Here is a 14,325-nt window from a genome sequence, read left to right on the forward strand (position 1 = left end):
ACAGGGTGCTGGCCTTCGCTTTCAGTGGCCTCTTCTATAAGAAGGAAGCAGGCGAGACAGATGGCAGGAGAGGCAGAGGAGGCGGAGGGTCCGGGCCGGCTCTGCGGCCTGAGCAGAGGGGCAGTTATGTAACCCACCCAGGGGCCCGGGGCTGATGCCGCGGTGCTCCTGGTCTCCGGGCGTGAGCCCCTCAGTGGACATGGCTCCTGTGGAACAGCGCCTGGCTCACGGCATCCACCCCCCGGCCCCTGGGCAAGCCCCGTGGGTGTGTTCCTCTTTCAAAGGTTCCTTTCTCTCCAGCTGGTCTTGATTTGGGGTATGGGGTGGGTAGGGGAGTGGGGTGGGGTTGACTTTGAGCCGTCTAGCCTCTGCTGAGCTGTCCCCATTGCTTAGAATGACTCTTCATCTTTCAAGACCTAGGGCATATGTCACTCCCTCCAGGAAGCCTTCCTGGATTGCTCCACCCGAATTCATCACTCTCTTTGGCTATGTTCTCCCTTCTCTTCATGAAAGATTCTGCCTCTTAGGTCTGATTTCAGGTTTCATCTCTCTCTATCTACAAATGTGTTACTTTCTCCTTTTTTCCCTCCCTCACCCCCTCAGAAACAACCCTCTAGATTTCCAATCTACAATCTAGGTGGATCCTGGATCTAGACAAATCTAAAATTCATCTCCAGGGATGAGTGATGGAGCAAAAGGTGAAGGTGGGAGGCTTTGGGTTCTGGGCGTGCCCGTCCTTCAGTAATTTATTTATTCCACACGTATTGAGCCCCTTCTGGGCGATGGCATCTGCTGGCTCCAGGGGCATTTAGAGAGGATGGAGACAAGCCCCGGCCCCAGGTTGGCACAGGGTTAAGGGGAAGGACCGCATCTTTGGAGGGCCCAGGGTGTGCCAGGCCGTGGGATGAGTGGAGGGGACCCAGAGGGGACTCAGGCCCCGCCCTGGCCCTGGCAGAGGTTTAGAGGAATCCACCTCTTCCTTGCCCTGGCTCGCTACCGTTTTGTCTCCTGGATTGTGTGTTTTCTTTGGGAGGGTGGGGCATGATGGTCCCTTCTGTACTCCCAAGGCTTCCAGGGAACTGGGAGGGGTGGCACAGCAGGAGTGGCTTGGCGAATGCAGGCCTGGTGTGCCAGGGTTGGACTGGGAGGTCGGAGCCTGGTCTCTCATCTTGGCTCTGTGCACTGGCCCCTTCCAGTTTGCTGTGTACCTAGGGCTCAGCCTGCCTCTCTGGTTTGCTGTTTGCAAGTTTCTGGAAATCTACTGCTTATAGATTAGTGATTAGGCCAGTAGAACAGGCAGGAGGAGGACTGGGGCCCCTGGCTGGGACCCTGCAGCAGGACCCTGGTCAGCCAGTGGTGAGCAGGGCGTGTGGCCTGCAGGGTAGTGGCCAGGTCAGCCCTGGGCTGGCTTGGGAGCCCTCACTTTAGTTTCCCCTACCCCTCCATCTCTACCCTGCCTGGTCCCGACCCACTACCAGCAGGGAGAGAGAAGCCAGGAGTTTGGCCAGGCCCAGCCTCCTTCCACTCTATCCCTGAACTTTCTCAATCTGCTCTTTCATCTGGGCCCCACTCCTGCTCTGAGGCCTCTGGGCCAGGTTGAGCATGGGAAGGAACACTGACCTAGGAGTCTGGCTGGATTGACGAGGGCTTCCTGGAAGAAGTGGCTGTTGGGCTGGGCATGGGACAGTGGGTGGGGAGAGTGAGTGTGCTTTGCAGGGGGAGCTCTCCAGAAGGAAGGTGCCCCAGGCGTGGGATCAGTCAGACTGCCCAACTCTGCTCTGCCCCTCGCTAGCTGCGAGACCTGGGATGAGTTCTGTGTGCCTCATTTTCCTCGTCCATAAAATAGGGATAACGGAACCTCCTTTGTGAGTCCTCGTGAGAATCGAATGAGAAAAGACATGTTAAGCTGTTAGCTTGGCATTATCTGGTGCTCCCAAAATGTTGGCTATTGTCATCCTTATGGACTTTGCCATTATTCTCCAAGCACCTGTGGCAGGTGTGGGGGAGGGGAAGGGAGAATGACAAAAGTGACACAGTTGAGCCCCTGCCCTCGAGGCTCTTGCAGTCTGTGGGGGAAAATAAGCCCCAGACCCTGATCGCTGCAAAGCATAACATTGGGAGAGGGGGCCTGGCCCACGTGATGGGCCCTGACCGGGTGTTGGGCCACCCTGGGCTTGAATCCCAGCCCTGCCTCTGTCTGACCGTGCAACCTGGAGCAAGTCACTGCACCCCTCTGCGCCGGTTTCTCGTCTGACATGGCGATGAGGGTACTGCTGGCTCACGCGTTGCTGTGACAGTACATGAGCAAGGGCCTGTCGTGGTGCCTGGCATGTGGCGAACACACACCTGAAAGGTGTGTGTTTTACTAAATGCATGATATGCAAAGTGATGAAGTTCTGAGTGGTGCAGATGAAACACTGGCGGGCCAGGGAAGGCTTTGTGCTGGGGGTGGTGGCATTCGAGCTAGGTGGGAAGGCTGGCAGTTTGGGGCACGTGGAGAGGAGGTTGGACAGAGCAGAGGTCCAGGAGCGGGGTGTGTGCAAACCATGCTCGGGGGCAGGAACCCACGGGCAGCTGCGGGAACCGCGAGCCACTGACCTCTCCCCACCAGTAACGTGCGCTCTTGAGCGGCCCTGACGCCAGGGGCTTTGAATGCCAGGATGGGGACTGTCCCCTTGCTCCTGTCCTGGGGAGGCGGCAGAGGGCTCTGAGCAGGAGAGAGGCATGAGGGGAGCCGGGGGAGGAAGATGAATCTGGCAGCGTGGGGCGGGTAGAGTGGCGGGGGAGAGACTGGGGGTGGAGAGGCCATTTAAAAGGCTGTTGCAAAATCGGTTTTCCTGATAAAGAGCCGGCTGAGTCATCCGTGGAGGAGAAAAGTCACATCCAGCTCCTCCGTGCTGCTGTAGATGTGGGATTTTCCTGTCCTCGTCAGCCAGGCGATTGGCTGCCTCTCCCGGCGCTCCGAGAACCGAGGCTGCCGGCCGGCGGCGAGAGCTCCTGGGGGAAGCCGGGCTGCAGGGAGGGCCCAGCTGGAGTGAGTAAGAGGAGCACCCAGGGGCGCCTTTGTGGCTTGGGGTATGTGATCTAGGGCATGTGGCATCCCCCCCCCATCTCAGTTCCCCCTCTGGGCATCAAGGAAGAGGCGAATGGTGACTTCTGCCAGCCTGTGGGTGGCGAGGCTGGGGCTCAGCCTGGGGCTCCCCACCCCACTTCTGTCTTCTCTCATGCCCGGCGGTCGTTCCCACCTAATAGTCCCACGGAGTACTGTGCTCCAGAGAGGAGCCCTGGCTGCCTGCCGGCCTCCTCCGTCAGGCTGCACTCACCAGGGCCCTGGCTGGATGGAGAGCGCCCCAGGGCATGGAGACTGTGTCATTTCCTGCTTTCGGTGGGGAGGATGTGGGGCAGGGGCTGGCAAGGTAGCCAGGCCATTACTCAGGCCGCTTCATCTTCCTGCCCCCAGCTCGGCCAGAGGTTGTGCAGCGGCCAGCCATTGGCTCCTTCCTGACCCCGCCAGGGGGGCAGTTTACGCAGCCTGTTTACTCTTCCTGTTGCCAAGACTCCCGGGCAGCCACAATGGGCTGCCTTGAGCCAGTCTCTGTTCCTGCCCTGGCTCCCTGTCCCACCCCACCCACCCACCCCGGCCTGGACACTCCCATTGACGGCAGCCGTGTGAAGAAGCATTTCCTTGAATTCTCCCTGTCCTGACCTTCTCCTGTGGCCTCCCTTCCCCTGCCCTCCCTCCCTCCTGCAGAGCCATGGGCCCAGTGAGGGGCAGAACAGGCAGCTGCCTGCAGAGGGTGATGGGGTTGGGAAAAGGCTCGTCCCTGCCTGAGCCAAACTAGACCAGGGGTCTCCCGACTCCCAACCTTGTGATCTTTCCACTCTACTAGTCTTTCATGCCCTATCAGTCATTTCTACCTTAGTAAGAATGAATTTATCAGCTCTTCTGAGAGGAGGAAGGGAGAGAGCATGAGTTGCTCTAGGCAGCTGAGTTTCCAGGGGAGAGGGCCCTGCAGAGGAGCACTGACCACGAGATGAGGACGCACAGGGCCCTGCCCACCACCATCCAGAGGCACTGGGGCCCCTCTTGGTGCCTCCCTCCAGGGACCGGGCTGGAAGGCACAGTAGTGAAGGGATGGGACAGAGCAGCCAGACTGGCTGAGTTTTGACTCCAGCTCTGTCACTTACAAGTTGTGTGACCCTGGGCAGGTCTCTCAGGACCCGGTTTCATCTGCAAAATGGGAAGAATAATAATACTCACCCCGGGGCTGTTGTGAGGACTGAAGGAGGTGATGAGCACGGGGCTAGCACTGCACTTGGGCCTCAGCGAGGGCTCAGCAGTCACCGCAGCCATCAGGCCCTCGGTCTCACAGCCGTGCTGGGGCTTCTCGCCCCTCTTCCACTTGCCTTGTTGGACCCAGGTCTCCTGACCCCAGGCAGCTCCTCATTGGGTCTGCCCTTCCCCCTTCCTCTCTTGAAGGCCTGTCTTCAGGGCTCCTGACCCCATGTCCAAGGTGGGTCTTTAAAGGGCTAGTGTCCCAACCTGGCCCTGCAGGGGCTTAGCTTGGAGGGGGTAAGAGGCAGTGGTGCATGGTGACCTGCACAGGTGCAGGCTGCAGACAGGCAGATTGAGGACTCAGTGAGGTGCCTGGCCCTCTGGCCCTTGGCCATCCTCTGCCTCTCTGGCACCAGGGAGCACAATCTTGGACCAGCTGGCCGGGGCATTGCCAGAGGTGGCAGTTCCTGGAGCTGCCCCCTGGTGCCCTGTGACAAGGGACAGACTCTGGGGAGCCTGTAATTGGCCAAGCCGCCCCTTCTCCCAGCTTTGTTTGTATAGGGTGGCAAAAATTGTCTGGACTGCTGGCTGGGTCTGGTCCAAACCTCCTGCCGAATTCCTTTTCTGTGGAGTCACTGTGGGTTGGGGTGGGGGCTGTGGGAGCTCTCCTCGGAGGGCAGGGCTCACTCACCTCCTGGCCTTTTCTGCTGTTGCTCTTGTCCCAGAACAGTAGCTTAGGGATGGTTCCGAGCTCAGAGAGGTGTTGGCGGAGGGTCAGCAGCACAGCGCAGGCTGTGACTGGAGCCCAGCTGGAGCCAGCAGACCTGGGTCCTCGGCCCACGTCCTTCTCTGTGACCTCTTCCCTGACTGGTCTCCCAGTCCCACTTATCTCAGAGGGCCTTCCACACTCTGATAGTTGAGGATTTTCTAAAGCCATTGCCTTTTTTAGTCAACCTGGGAATGGGGCTGAAACAGAAAGGTGAGGAGGAAAGCAGAAAAATGCAGGGACATGGAGAGGTCTCGGTCATTCAAACACCGAAGTGCTTTCTATGAGCCTCCCAGTGTGGGAGCCAGCCCGCCAGGAGCCTGGGACTCTGCACTCACGTAGAGCCAGGGGTGAACCCAGCTCTACTCCGCTCTGGCTCTGTGACCTGGGGCTGCTCACTTGACCTCTCTGAGCCTTGGTTTTCTCATGCATAAAATGTGCATAATAATGCACTGTGCTTTGTAGGGTTGTTAGGGGAATTAAGTAATATTTGCAAAGTGCAGGTATACAGTAAGTGCACAGTCAGCGTTAGCTACTATGGCTGCAACTGTATCACAAGAAACACTGGCAGGACTAGAGATGGTTATCCTGCCAGTGTCCTGCGGGGATACAATTTGTATCTGCAAATCTCTGCAGGACTGGCAGGCTGGAAAGAGACCGCTTTTTATCTGTGTAGCCCCGGGGCGCAGAGCCACATCAAGAAGTGGATGAAAGTTAGTAGGGGGAGCAACTTCATAGCTGAGGAATGTTAATTAGTGGACGACACCTCCTGGGGTAGCGAGCTCATGTCACTGGAGCATGTAAGCAGAGGCTTGCACACTCAGGGATTTGGTTTTGGGGGACACAAGATTGTGTGGGGATTGGACTCATTGGCAGCTACCTGTGAGATTCTGAGGTTCTGTGTTTTGGGGCGATAAGCTCTGCCCCCTCCATAACTCTGGGACCCCTGCTGCTTGGCCTTCAGGACCCTGACCTACGGAGTGCATCTCCTTTGCTGGAAGACCTGAGTCCTTGCAGGGAGTAGAGTGGGACAACCAGTTTATTCCAGGGGAACATGGGCCGTCTGCCTGTCTACCTGGGCTTGGTGGCAATAAGCCGCTGGCGTTCGTGACTTCATTGTGGCCTCCCAAACCTAATGTCAACTGCTTTACCCCCTTGTCAGTTAAGGAGGCTGTGGCTCTGAAAGGTACAGGAGCTTGCCAGGGTCACACAGGTGGCTAATGGCAGAGACTGGCTTCAGGCCAGCAGGCCTGGTTTCTAAGCAGAGCAGAGGAGCTGGACCTTGCACGGGCTGAGCAAGCCCTTAGGGTCCTCCGTGTGGCTGGCCATCTCCTGGTTCAGCCCCCCACAAGGGAACAGCCTGGGTAGATCTTTTACAGAGGGGGTGATTCAGGCGGGAGAGGCCTTACCAGGTGCAGCAGGTGTCACGGTGGGTAGGGCAGGCTGTGTGCTTAGACTGTTTCTAACAGGTGGGGGGAAAGCCAGCCCTGATGGCAGGTTGGAAAAAGGAGGGTGGTGCCAGAAAGCCTGTGGCTGCTTGGCCTGGTCCCAGTGAAGCTGCCGTCTGCAGCTCCTCTGCTCTGGGTGGGCCTCCCTGCTGGCTCCAGTGAGGGGGTCAGCAGGCTCCAGCCCGGGCTACTCTCTGGACCTCAGTTTTCCCATCTATAAAATGGGGTGGTGGTGAAATAGCACCTCTATAAAGGCTCTTCCAGCTCTGGGAGTCTATGAATTCCGAGCCTCACGACTGGCAGGATGCCTAGAAAGACTGTCCCCGGAGGCCTCCTCCACATGTCACGGCCAGTGCTAATGAGGGCAAGGTGGGAGGAGGGCAGGGTCAGATTCCTCAAGAACTAATTAGCTTCCCACAGGAGGGAGGAGAAGGGGGAGCCAGGAGGAATGTTCTCAGCCACTGACTGAGCTCCTGACCCTGGCCACAAGCTGGTCCATCCATCTGTCTGTCGGTTCCCTTGTTCATTTATTATTCAACAAGTATAAACTGAGCACCAACTGTGTGCCAGCCAGGCACTGGGGCCAGAAAGAGAAATGGTTGCCTACAGTGAACTTACAGATTAACAGGGGACTGACCCCAGCCTGATCCCCAAGCCCCTGCTGATTCTGTCCTCCCATATGGCCAAAAGGGACCTTTTGGGATGAGCAGACAGCTTGAGCATGGGCTGTGGACCCCGAGGGAACTTATTCTGACTCTGGCTTTGCCATCTGTAGCTGTGTGACCTTGGGTCAGTTACTTATAGGTCTCTGAACCTCAGTTTCCTCTTCTGCAAAACATGAGCAAATAATGCTTGTCTCAGAGAGTCCTTGTGAGGATAAGGTGAGAGAATGCAATGTTCTAGTGTAGTCACTTCTGAAATTAGCCCAATTTATTACTTTTCTAGTGCTAAAATATGTGAATTTTTAAATAAAGATGGGAAGAAATTCTGGAAGGCTATAGAAGAAACTAACAACAGGGGTTACCTGATTGTGGGGTGGAGCAGTCAGGAACGGAGGGATACTTTTCACTGCATACCTTTTTATGTTTTTATATTTAGACCATGTGAACGTATTACCTGTTCTAAAAAGAGAAAGTGTCAGTGGCATCTTTTTATAAAATCAAAGCAAACTACTGTAAGTTTGAAAGTATAAAGGGCCCTGAGAAAGGCACATAGGAAATGCTATGGGGGTTCATTCGTGCATTTGGTCATGTCTGCCGAGGGCCCACGGTAGGCCAGGCACTGGGCTGGGGGCCGAGATCAGAGTGGTAAACAAGTCAAGCAAGGTCATTGCCCTCTTAGAGCTATGCTCTAGGTGAGGAGACAGATGATAAACAAGGAAACATAAAGACCATTTCAACACGGTGGCGTATGCTATGAAGAAAATAAAACAAGGAGATGGGATAGGAGAAGGGAAGGCCCCTCCAGAGAGGTGACATTCCAGCTGAGACCTGAGCAGCTGGAAGGAGCCAACATGGAATGCCACCTGGAAAAGATTATTCCAAGCACAGGAAACAGCAAGTACAAAGGCCCTGGGGCAGGAACATACTTGGCATGCTCAAGGAACAGAAAGACAGCCGATGTGGCAGAGCCTAGTGAGAGAGGAGAAGGGTGGTGGAGGGTGAGTTGGGGATGGAGTGGGCCTTGACTCCCATGGTGAGGCGTTCATGCTCAGTTTGATAAAGTGCCACATCAGCAGCCTTCAGCAGGAGTCCAGCAAAGGACCAGTTCATCAGGGACAGCTTCACAGAGGGGGTGGCATTTGAGTCGGGCCATGAAGCAGGTAGGGGATCTTTATGAGGAGAGCCAGTTCTAGGGTCTAGTGAGTAAAGATCAAATTCCAAAGGAAAAGATCCTGTGTAGGAGGGGCCCAGCTGTCTGTCCATCTGTCTGTCTGTCTGTGCACCCCTGTGGCACTGCATCCCATTGCTAACCAGGCCTCTGTACCTCTCTGCAGCGCTGGGCCGGAGCACTAGCCTCACCGAGAAGGACCTGAAGGAGGCCAAGGCGCGGAGCCAGCAGATCGCGGCCCAGCTGACCACCCCTCCCAGCTCCAATTCCCGCGGCGTCCAGCTCTTCAACAGGCGCCGGCAGAGGGTGAACGAGTTCACCTTGGAGAGCCACGGCCAGAGGGGACCGAAGCCCAGCCAGGAGTCCCTCAGAGTGCTCCCTGCAAGCCCCCCAGGCCATGCCCCAGGGCTCAGCCTGAGTCCCACCTCACCGCCTGAGCCAGGCGCTCCGAGGCACCCCAATCCCCAGAGCCCCGGCAGAGGGGTCCCTGGCCACAGCATGGAGGGCTACTCAGAGGAGGCCAGCTTGCTGCGGCACCTGGAGAGGGTGGCCAGTGAGGAGGAGGAGGTGCCACTGGTGGTTTATCTGAAGGAGAACGCAGCCCTGCTGACGGCCAATGGGCTCCACCTGTCCCAGAACCGGGAGGCCCAGCAGTCCCCGCCGACCCCACCTGCAGCCGAGGTCCACAGTCCAGCCGCAGATGTCAACCAAAACCTCTCCTCGCCCAGCGCCACCCTCACCACACCAGCTTCTAACAGCAGCCACAACCTGCCGGCCACCGACGTCAATCAGAACCCCCCGGCAACTGTCGCCCCGCAGAGCCTGCCTCTTGCTAGCGCCCAACAGAATTCCCCAGAGGCCCGCCTCCCGGCGAACGGCTCGGTGCCGGATGCCAAACCCAGCACGCTGTGTGCCGACGGGCAAGCCCAGGGGCCAGGAGCGGAGGTGAGATCCAGCAGCCTCCTCATCGACAAGGTGTCAGCTCCACCTCCCGCCACCAGCACCTTCTCCAGGGAAGCCACGCTTATTCCTGGCGCTGGGGCCCCAGCCCCGGATTTCATGTCCAGCTCCCTACTCATCGACGTCCAGCCCCACGGCCTCATGGTGTCAGCAGAACAGGAGCTGTCTGGGCGGACAACTGCCACCACGCCCACCAAGGTGTACAGTGAGGTCCACTTCACCCTGGCCAAGCCCCCCTCCGTGGTCAACAGGACGGCCAGGCCTTTCGGGGTCCAGGCGCCAGGGGGCACCAGCCAGATGGAGCGCAGCCCCATGATAGAGAGACGACATTTTGGGGAGAAGGCCTCGGCTCCTCAGCCCCCCAGCGTGGCAGACAGGAGCCCCCGGCCACAGAGACACATGATGTCCCACAGCCCCATGGTGGAAAGGAGGCTGGTGGGGCAGCGCAGCCCAGCCTCCGAGAGACGCCCTGTGGGGAGCTTCGCCCCGCCCCCCACCTACGCTGAGACTTTGTCCACAGCCCCTCCGGCTTCCCGGGTCCGGTCCCCCCCGTCTTATTCTGCCTTGTACCCCAGCTCTGACCCCAAGCCTTCTCATCTGAAGGGCCAGGCGGCCCCTGCCAGCAAGACGGGCATTCTGGAGGAGTCGATGGCCCGCCGGGGCAACCGGAAAGCCATGTTCACCTTCGTGGAGAAGCCCAAGGTGACCCCCAACCCAGACCTGCTGGATCTGGTGCAGACGGCCGACGAGAAGCGGAGGCAGAGAGACCAGGGGGAGGTGGGCGTGGAGGAAGAGCCCTTCGCGCTGGGGGCTGAGGCCTCCAACTTCCAGCAGGAGCCAGCACCCCGGGACAGGGCCAGCCCCGCAGCAGCTGAGGAGGCCGTCCCGGAGTGGGCCTCGTGCCTGAAGTCGCCCCGAATCCAGGCCAAGCCAAAGCCCAAACCCAACCAGAACCTCTCCGAGGCCTCCGGGAAGGGGGCTGAGCTCTACGCCCGCCGCCAGTCGCGGATGGAGAAATACGTCATCGAGTCTTCAGGCCCCACGGAGCTGGCCCGCTGCCCTTCGCCCACCATGTCCCTGCCTTCATCCTGGAAATACTCCACGAACGCCCCCGGGGCCTTCCGAGTGGCCTCCCGAAGCCCAGCTCGGACCCCGCCTGCCTCCCTCTACCACGGGTACCTGCCCGAGAACGGGGTCCTGCGCCCGGAGCCCACCAAGCAGCAGCCGCCGTACCAGCTGCGGCCCTCGCTCTTTGTGCTCTCGCCCATCAAGGAGCCTGCCAAGGCCTCGCCCAGGGCCACCTCGCCCAGGGCCGCCTCGCCCAGGGCCGCCTCGCCTGCCAAGCCCAGCTCCCTGGACCTGGCGCCCAGCCTGCCCAAGGCGGGCCTCCCTCCCTCGCCTGCCCTGCCTCGGCCCTCCCGCTCCTCCCTGGGCCTCTGCACCTCGCCCGGCCAGGACGGCCTCCAGCCCACTGCCGTGAGCCCTCCCTACAGCGGCGACATCTCCCCCGTGTCTCCCTCCAGGGCGTGGCCTCCCCGAGCCAAGCAGGCGCCCAGGCCCTCCTTCTCTACCCGGAACGCCGGGATCGAGGCTCAGGTGTGGAAGCCTTCCTTCTGCTTCAAGTAACGGACCCACAGGGGTCCCACTGCCAGTCAAGGCCCCCTCCCTGAGGGCTGGATGGAGAGCAGATGTGGCAGGAAATGGCACAGAGCTGAGTGAGGAGAACAGGGAGTCAGGCTCAAGGTCGGATGCTGCCACCAGCTGGCTTTGTGACCCTGGGCCAGTGCCTCTCCTCTGAGTGCGGCTGCCCCTTCTCTGCTCCCGGGGTTTGCACTCCATGTCTGAGCAGGGAGGAGGGCCATGGAGAGAGAGCCCCCTGGGCAGGCCCCGAGGAGGATGAGGGCTGCTTCTGGCCTTCTCGAGCTGTAGGGGTGCTGAGTCGGATGCCAGCGTCTTGCTGGGAGTGGCCTAGCAGGGGATCCCGCCAGGGACTTCGGGAGCAGAAAGAGCCTGCCAGTGCCTGTGGAATCAGCTGTCCCAGCGGGGCCCCCTCCTGAGGCCCAAGATCCTGGCATCTTTCTTCCTGCTGCTGGATTCTCACCTCCGCAGGCCTATCTCTTCCACCTCTGCCTTCTGGACGCCTCTCCGCTGCACCAGAGAGCTTAGCCTTGCCTCCGCCTCTGCTGCCCTCCTGGTCCTTCCGCGGGCTGCGGACTTAGCCCACCACTGCTGTCTGATGCTTCTCTTCCTCCTTCTCCAAGACCTGGCTCTGCTTTAGGGAGACTCCTAGGCCCAGACCTCAGTCCTGGTTCCACCTGGCTTGCCCTCACCGTCCTGGGCGGGGGACGTCCCAGGGGAACCCCCGAGAGGAGAGCCCCGCAGAAGGCTGTGCAGACGTGGTGTGCTGCTAAGAGGGTGGCCCTAGCTACGTGTCCATTGGTGGTTTGGGCTTCAACCTCAGGCAAGATCTGCTTGACTCAAAGAAGCCACCTCAGCATAGTGGAACAGGCCCCAGGGAGAGAAGCAGGGGAGGAGGGTTCTGGTCCCAACTCAGCCTCCCATTTGCTATGTGACCTTGGCCAAGTCACTCTCCTTTTAGGCCTCGGTTTTCTCATTTATATGATGAGGGTCCTTCTAGCTGTGACAGTCTGTGAGGACTGAGATAGGCTGGTGGTTTGAGAGAAAGGCCCTGTAAGTGACAAGACAGTCCCCTGGGAAGAGAGGGAAAGGAAATGGGCTATTGCCAAAGGACAAATGGGGTTAGATGTCTGTGAGGGTGACCTGGTGAGGGTGTGGCTGGGAGGAGATACTGCAGGAGGCCAAGGGATGAGCCCTTGGGCTGGGGTGCCCAGGATCACCTGAGACAGTGGGAGTGGGGCAAGGGCTGAGGCCAGACATAGCAGCTCGGGGGAAGGGATGGGTGGGACCTTCAGGTTTTGAGGAAAAGTCTGGGGCTCAGAGACCTGGGTTCTAACAGACTGACTGCATGCATGTCTTGGGGTCTCAGTTTCCCCATGCGTACAGTGAGGGTGTTGAGTCAGGTAGTCTGAGACCCCCACCACCTCTGACACCTTGGATGTGATGCAGCCCCCCTAGCCAGGCTTTGTGGGGGGTGGGAGAATAGAGACACAAGAGGCAGGATGCAGATGGAAGCCTCCCAAGGCTGGGGGCCGAGGACCACCCACTTCTCTTTCTTAGCCCTATTTCTGGGCTCCCCAGCGGGGCAAGGGGTGGTGGAGGCGGTGCCCATGCTGGGCTGAGCCTGCAGTTTTCGTGAGCTCTGGGCTCGTCTCCATGGGAACAGAGGGTGCCTTCTCAGTGAGCTCATTCCACACAGATCGAGGGGGTACGTGTAGGGGAGCTGTGAGTGAGCTCAGCCCCTTCGTGCCAGGCCCTTCCCAGAGCAGACAGAAGCCTCTGCCCCCTGCTCCCTTCGACCCCGAGGGCCAGCCACGGAAGAGCCCACCCTCCACTCTGCAGCTCCTGCAGCCAGGCTGAGCTCTTTACCCAACTCTCTTTTCTGTCCTGTTCTCAATACACTCTGCCTCAAACTGCCTTGCTTCTTTCTTTCTTCCGCGCTGCTGGCGGTCAGGGCTCCCTTCCTCGTCCCTGTTCTAGCTGGGGAAGTGGAGTGGGACTGCTCGGTGGCTGTGTGTGGAAGCGTGGCTGTGTCTGCGTGCTGCGTGTCTGCCTGCCGTGGGGACAGACGTGGGCTGGCTTGGAAGCGAGGGCTCCCTCTCTCCTCGCCAGGACAGTGCTCAGGGCACCAGGACCCTCTGCAAATCCCCTTCCTTTGTTTTCTCCTTCCCTCCGAGTTAGGCCAAAAATGCTATAGAGGATTTTGGAGAAAACACACTGCCGCTTCTGGTCCAGGCTTGCTTGGGTTCTTCAAAAGTGGAATTGAAATTCCTTTAGCTAGAGCATTCACTCTCTAGTTCCTTCAGGTCCCCTCCCACCCCATTATCTAAATTTGGCCATTTCCCACATTTGTCATTGTCACCGCCTGGCCCCTGAAAGCCCCCGGTGGAGAGGAAAGAACTGCCATTGAGAGTCAGGAGAACTGGTGCACCTGACTCCTGTGTGACCTTGAACAGCCTCTTCCCATCTCTGGGCCCCAGTTTCCCCTTCTGCACAGTGAAAAGCTTGCAGAAGGTGGTCTGGGAGCTCCAAGTGGTCTCCGACAGTCACTGTCTGACTCTGCCCTGCTTTGGGGCTGGTGCTGGGCGGAGGGGATGCTGCTTTCTGAATTTTCACCCACTGCATTTCCACGGAGTTCTGGCATATATATGGTGCGTTGAGCTCTCTGCCAGAAAGCAAACAGTTCTGAGCTCCTGCGGCCTTTTTGCACTGTGCACCCCTCTGCCCCCCGACACACGCACAGAGTCAGGGCCCAGACAGGGCAGTTCACATGAGGTCAGGCTCTGGCCCCCCTCCAGATGACGAAGAGCTGCTAACAGTGTCCCCAACATTCCAACCTCTGCTTGAGCCACCCTGTTTCACAGTCTTGGCTGAATTCTGTTCCTCCTTCCACTTCTTGGCCCCAATATTCCCCCTGTGGCCACCAAAGGCAGAGAAAAACGTTTTAGAGTTTTTTAGTAGCTATCATGGCCCTCCTTGACCTAGCTTACTCTTCTGGCTGAAGAGCCCAGGTTCCGCTGTCTCACTGGTTGTTGACCGGCCTGGCTAATGAGCTCTTGGACACACCTCCCTGCTGAGGGTGGCACTGTCATCAGGTCCTGAGACATGCCTGAGCCCATCCCATTTGGCCCTGAGACTCTGGTCTCAGACTCTGGTCTCAGCCTCCATTCAATCTGGCCCAGAGGCCAGGACCTCCCTCTCGGCTCCTCTCCCTAAGTCTTGGGGTCTGCCTCCTGCAGCTGGCAGGATGCAAAGCTTCCTGGGACGTGTCACCTACAGAACAGCTCCCAGTGTCTCTGGCTCATGCATACACAACTCTGACCATGGGAGTAAAAGAGGTGGGTCCCGCACTGAGCCTTAACTTTTCTGCTTGATGACTGGGAACCTGGATGTCCCCAGGAGGTCTC

The 14,325-nt window shown here is 58.8% G+C and overlaps 1 protein-coding gene across 3 annotated transcripts in view; it reads left to right on the forward strand.

Annotated features, from left to right (window-relative positions):
- The window catches only part of SYNPO (synaptopodin), a 37,143-nt gene that overhangs the window by 18,422 nt on the left and 4,396 nt on the right, over window positions 1-14,325 (forward strand). Inside the window, exons 1-2 of one of the 3 annotated variants that reach the window (XM_012791128.2) lie at window positions 2,866-3,034; window positions 8,487-10,876. In XM_012791128.2, the coding sequence (XP_012646582.2) occupies window positions 8,819-10,876 (2,058 nt within the window). In that variant the 5' untranslated portion in view covers window positions 2,866-3,034; window positions 8,487-8,818. Of the gene's footprint in view, window positions 1-2,865; window positions 3,035-8,486; window positions 12,836-14,325 lie in introns of those variants that run through there. The other 2 variants (XR_012913992.1, XM_012791113.3) reach the window with 2 other exon arrangements.

This window comes from Microcebus murinus, chromosome 21 (genome assembly GCF_040939455.1).
Source record: "Microcebus murinus isolate Inina chromosome 21, M.murinus_Inina_mat1.0, whole genome shotgun sequence".
Classification (NCBI taxonomy): domain Eukaryota; kingdom Metazoa; phylum Chordata; class Mammalia; order Primates; family Cheirogaleidae; genus Microcebus; species Microcebus murinus.